The sequence below is a fragment of the Eutrema salsugineum genome, unplaced genomic scaffold (genome assembly GCF_000478725.1).
Source record: "Eutrema salsugineum unplaced genomic scaffold, Eutsalg1_0 scaffold_5, whole genome shotgun sequence".
Classification (NCBI taxonomy): Eukaryota; Viridiplantae; Streptophyta; class Magnoliopsida; order Brassicales; family Brassicaceae; genus Eutrema; species Eutrema salsugineum.
The window spans coordinates 1,812,451-1,815,957 of NW_006256612.1; the positions used below are offsets into that span (position 1 = coordinate 1,812,451).

Consider the following 3,507-nt stretch of genomic DNA (forward strand, 5'->3'; position numbering starts at 1 on the left):
TCTAAAATGTTGTCTTCTCTTGTATCTTTCCAATTTGTTTCGACAAACCAAATCCCTTGTATTTTCACAATTAATGATAAAAAAATTTCTTTAACAAACAAACAAACACAAAGATGAGAAAACAGAGGATGGAGAAGATTTGAGTAAAGAGTCAAAAAAAAGGTTGAAACTAGCTTAAGAAGAAGGACCGGTCCAATATGATTTAACAGCTAGAAGGATCTTCTCAGGGATAAAAGGACCTTTCTCATGATCCAAAATCCGACTTGTCCATTTCATTCCATTGGTTATGCTTTGTATCTTCGTCAACATTTCGACTGTGTCCCTAAACACCACTGTTCCTTCGGGTCTTAGTATTCTATCCATCTCAAGTAGTATCAACGTCACATCACACCTTCCATTAACCAACAATAACATTATAAGTCACGTTTGTGAGACTGCATACACATAGACAACAAATGCACATCTCCGTTGTTTCAAACATAATTTCATATTTGCGATCACATGGAGAAACATCTTTTATGAAAAGTGTTACATTCTTTTTAAATATGGACATTTTCCATTATAAGTAAGTGTATGAATCTACAATGTTTTAACAAAAACTCAAAATATCAAAAGAATATGCATGATTTTGTTAAAAACAGTTTAAAACATACTTTTTGTCAAAAAAAAAAAATTGGGGTCACAGAGATATACATAAAAAGTAGGGGTTTTTGCTAAAAATAATATAAAACTTGATTTTGAATATAAAAGTAGACCCTTGAAAAAACATTTGGCAGAAATAATTTAAATGGGTAGTGAAAAAACCATTTTATCTTGTATGAGTAAACAAAAAAGGATGTCCTAATTACCGTTTACACCCTGATGAAGTCTACTAAAGAGAAAAAGAAGTCTAATAGTAGACTTCTTTTATCGAAATGAAGCATTTATGAGTCACTCCTCTAATACTTTTTTAAATCGCAAATGCAAACACCAACGCAAAGAAAATATTCTCCTATTTGTGTTTGAAGTATTTTAATTAATAATGCTTAAATTTCTTAAGCTTGTCTATTTAATTAGGTAAAATATATAGTTAAATGCAAGTAAAGTTTAGTGTAATTGGTGTTTACCTGTTTTCGTAAATGCTGAACAATCCACCAGCATGAATAAGATCATAAGTTCTTGGATACGTAGAGAATCCTTCACACCAATCTTGATATGTCCCTATAAATCCCCTCTCGTAAATCGCCCCTAATGTTTGCTTCTCCGCATCCATAGGCACCACGTTCATAACCCAAGATGGATATTTCATCATTGCCGCTGCAAATCCTCCAAGATATGCATTCATGTCCATAATGTTCCTGAATCTTCCACGTGGAAGCTCAGACATTATCTGTGTGTAATATGCTATTCTCTCCTTCCACACCTCATTATCTTCTCTGAATTTCTCAGCGTTAATATCTGGAATTGTCCCCCGGATAATCCTAGGTGGAACCGCAAATGCTCGGTCTGGCCAATCCTCCAACGCACCTCCAGCGAATTCCTCTGGACTATTTGCTTCTGGTAATGGTGTTACACAAGATTCCAAGTCTTTGTACCTATCAAAGATACATCAAGTTTCATGGTCTAGAGTGTCTAAAATAATATATAAAAAAAGAATAAGTCTATCCACCTATTGTCAATTGGTTTGAATCAGAATTCTTAAGAATATGGGAAGTGTTTAGATTGTTACCAAGCAAAATCGGGTTGATCTGATTTGCATATAGGAGGAGATTTATGACGTCGTTTGAGTTTCTTACACTCAATGTGATTAATTGGCTTTTGCCAGATTGATAAATCACCCTTCTCTGTGACTTTCTTCCAACAAAGACTTCTTGCTGCATCTTCTATTGAATCTTGCTCTTGCTTCAAATCCTCTTGGGATCTTTCCCAGCCTTTCCAGTGTTTCTTCCAGTTAATCGGTGGGCCCGAAAGAATCCAATAACCACCCGGTCTTAAAACCCGGTCCACTTCGGTCAAGTACAAACCATCTACACACAGCTAATTTTTTCTTGGTTAAGTTCCCACAACAATCAAGAAAGCTGAACAAAAAAAAATCAAGAAAAATTTCATTACCGTTTTGAAACCAAGGAATCAAACAACGAGAACAGTGAGCAAGATCAAAAGCTCTAGCTGGATAAGGAAGCCTTATTGATCCCATTATCCCGATAATCGCAGGAACTCCACGTTCTAAAGCAAACTGGACTTGAGCTTCGTGAGTGTCTCTTGGTGCAAAAGACATAGCAATGATATCCCTCTTCAACAAGTAAGCACCAAAACTAGCAACCTATAAAACCAACAAAACCGAATCAATTAAAAACAAGTCAAAGATTGATGCACTGTGGATGCCTTAAGTGGCAAGAATATTCTGTTTTTCTCAGATTTTGATGCCTTAAGTGGCAAGAATACCCGGTTTTTCACAGATCCCGAGATTCATCTGGATTTCAGTCAATAAAAGAGGAAAGAAAAAGATCGATGCATCTAATAATGTAGTAAAAATTTCTATGGAAACTTACTCCACATCCTGTATCAATAGCAGTTCTAATGGCTCCATCAGTAAGAGGGATGAGCCTAGAAATGTCATCAATGTAAGCATCAGCTCCACGAGGAAACCCTGTTCCACCACCAGGGAATCTGAATTTTTCTCCTTCTACTTGAATCCAATTCTGGATTGCTTTCTCGATACTTAGCTCCTTGTGTGGGATGTTGTCGTACCAAGCATAGTCTCTGCTCTGAGGCCATTTGAATGGGATCTTGTAGTTTGGTGGAGGAGGAATCAAGCAATAGAGAAGCTCATCTTTCGAAGGACAATGTCTCTCTCTGTATTTCATCATGTTCCTATCGAATCTTCTCCCTCTCTCTCGATCTTCACATGGAGTGTACTCGCTAAGAGACATGTCACATGGCTCGAAATACTTTACGGTTTGGTTCGGTACCTTGAGCTCGAGTTTGTGATGGCTTTCGAAATCTAACTCAACTGGTTCTGAGGATGAAGAAGAGGAGGACAAAGTGGAAGAAAGGAGTCCCTCATCATCATCAGAAGAAGAAAGTTTTGTCTGAGTCTTTGTTTCATCACATCCTATTCTTGAGTAAACCTCAGAGGAAGAAGATGGGACAGTGTTGATTTGCCAAGCTCCAAGAACATAAAACAAAATGCAGAGTCCACTTACACAGAGAATCCAAATGAGTCTTTTTCTCTTTACTTCTGCGTGGTGATGACTACTGTTCTCTTTCGCCATTTCTTGAAAGTCTTGTTTCTGTAGAGAGATGAGCCAAAAGACTTGCAACTTTTATCTGATTTTAGTAAAACTAAAAGCTAAATGCTTTGTAAAATTTTTCCTAAAAAAATGTACGAAAGGTTATAGTGGAGCTCGGAACACGAGGATAAGGGATCCACCATCGAAGAAAAAGAGTGATAGAGAAACAAATTTGTCTGAGTTTTTTTGTATAAAAAAGGACAATTGTCTCTATTCTTTAGCAAAAAGCCAAGAA

The 3,507-nt window shown here is 36.7% G+C and overlaps 1 protein-coding gene across 1 annotated transcript; it reads right to left on the bottom strand.

Moving 5' to 3' along the window:
- Positions 1 to 3,292, bottom strand: LOC18991737 (probable methyltransferase PMT18). The gene is made up of 5 exons (XM_006415058.2): positions 2,532 to 3,292; positions 2,092 to 2,302; positions 1,709 to 2,006; positions 1,107 to 1,574; positions 1 to 391 (listed from the first exon to the last, which is right to left on the bottom strand). The coding sequence occupies exons 1-5, from the start codon at positions 3,252 to 3,254 to the stop codon at positions 175 to 177; spliced, it is 1,917 nt and encodes a 638-aa protein (XP_006415121.1). The 5' UTR covers positions 3,255 to 3,292; the 3' UTR covers positions 1 to 174.
- Between the last annotated feature and the right edge of the window lie 215 nt (positions 3,293 to 3,507).

Excerpts from the sequence above, each read along its gene's own strand:
- LOC18991737 (XM_006415058.2), bottom strand. The coding sequence starts at position 3,254 with ATGGCGAAAGAGAACAGTAGTCATCACCACGCAGAAGTAAAGAGAAAA. Across the intron at positions 2,007-2,091 it reads GATTCCTTGGTTTCAAAACG|ATGGTTTGTACTTGACCGAA; the intron begins GTAATGAAATTT and ends AGCTGTGTGTAG. Across the intron at positions 1,575-1,708 it reads GATCAACCCGATTTTGCTTG|GTACAAAGACTTGGAATCTT; the intron begins GTAACAATCTAA and ends TATCTTTGATAG.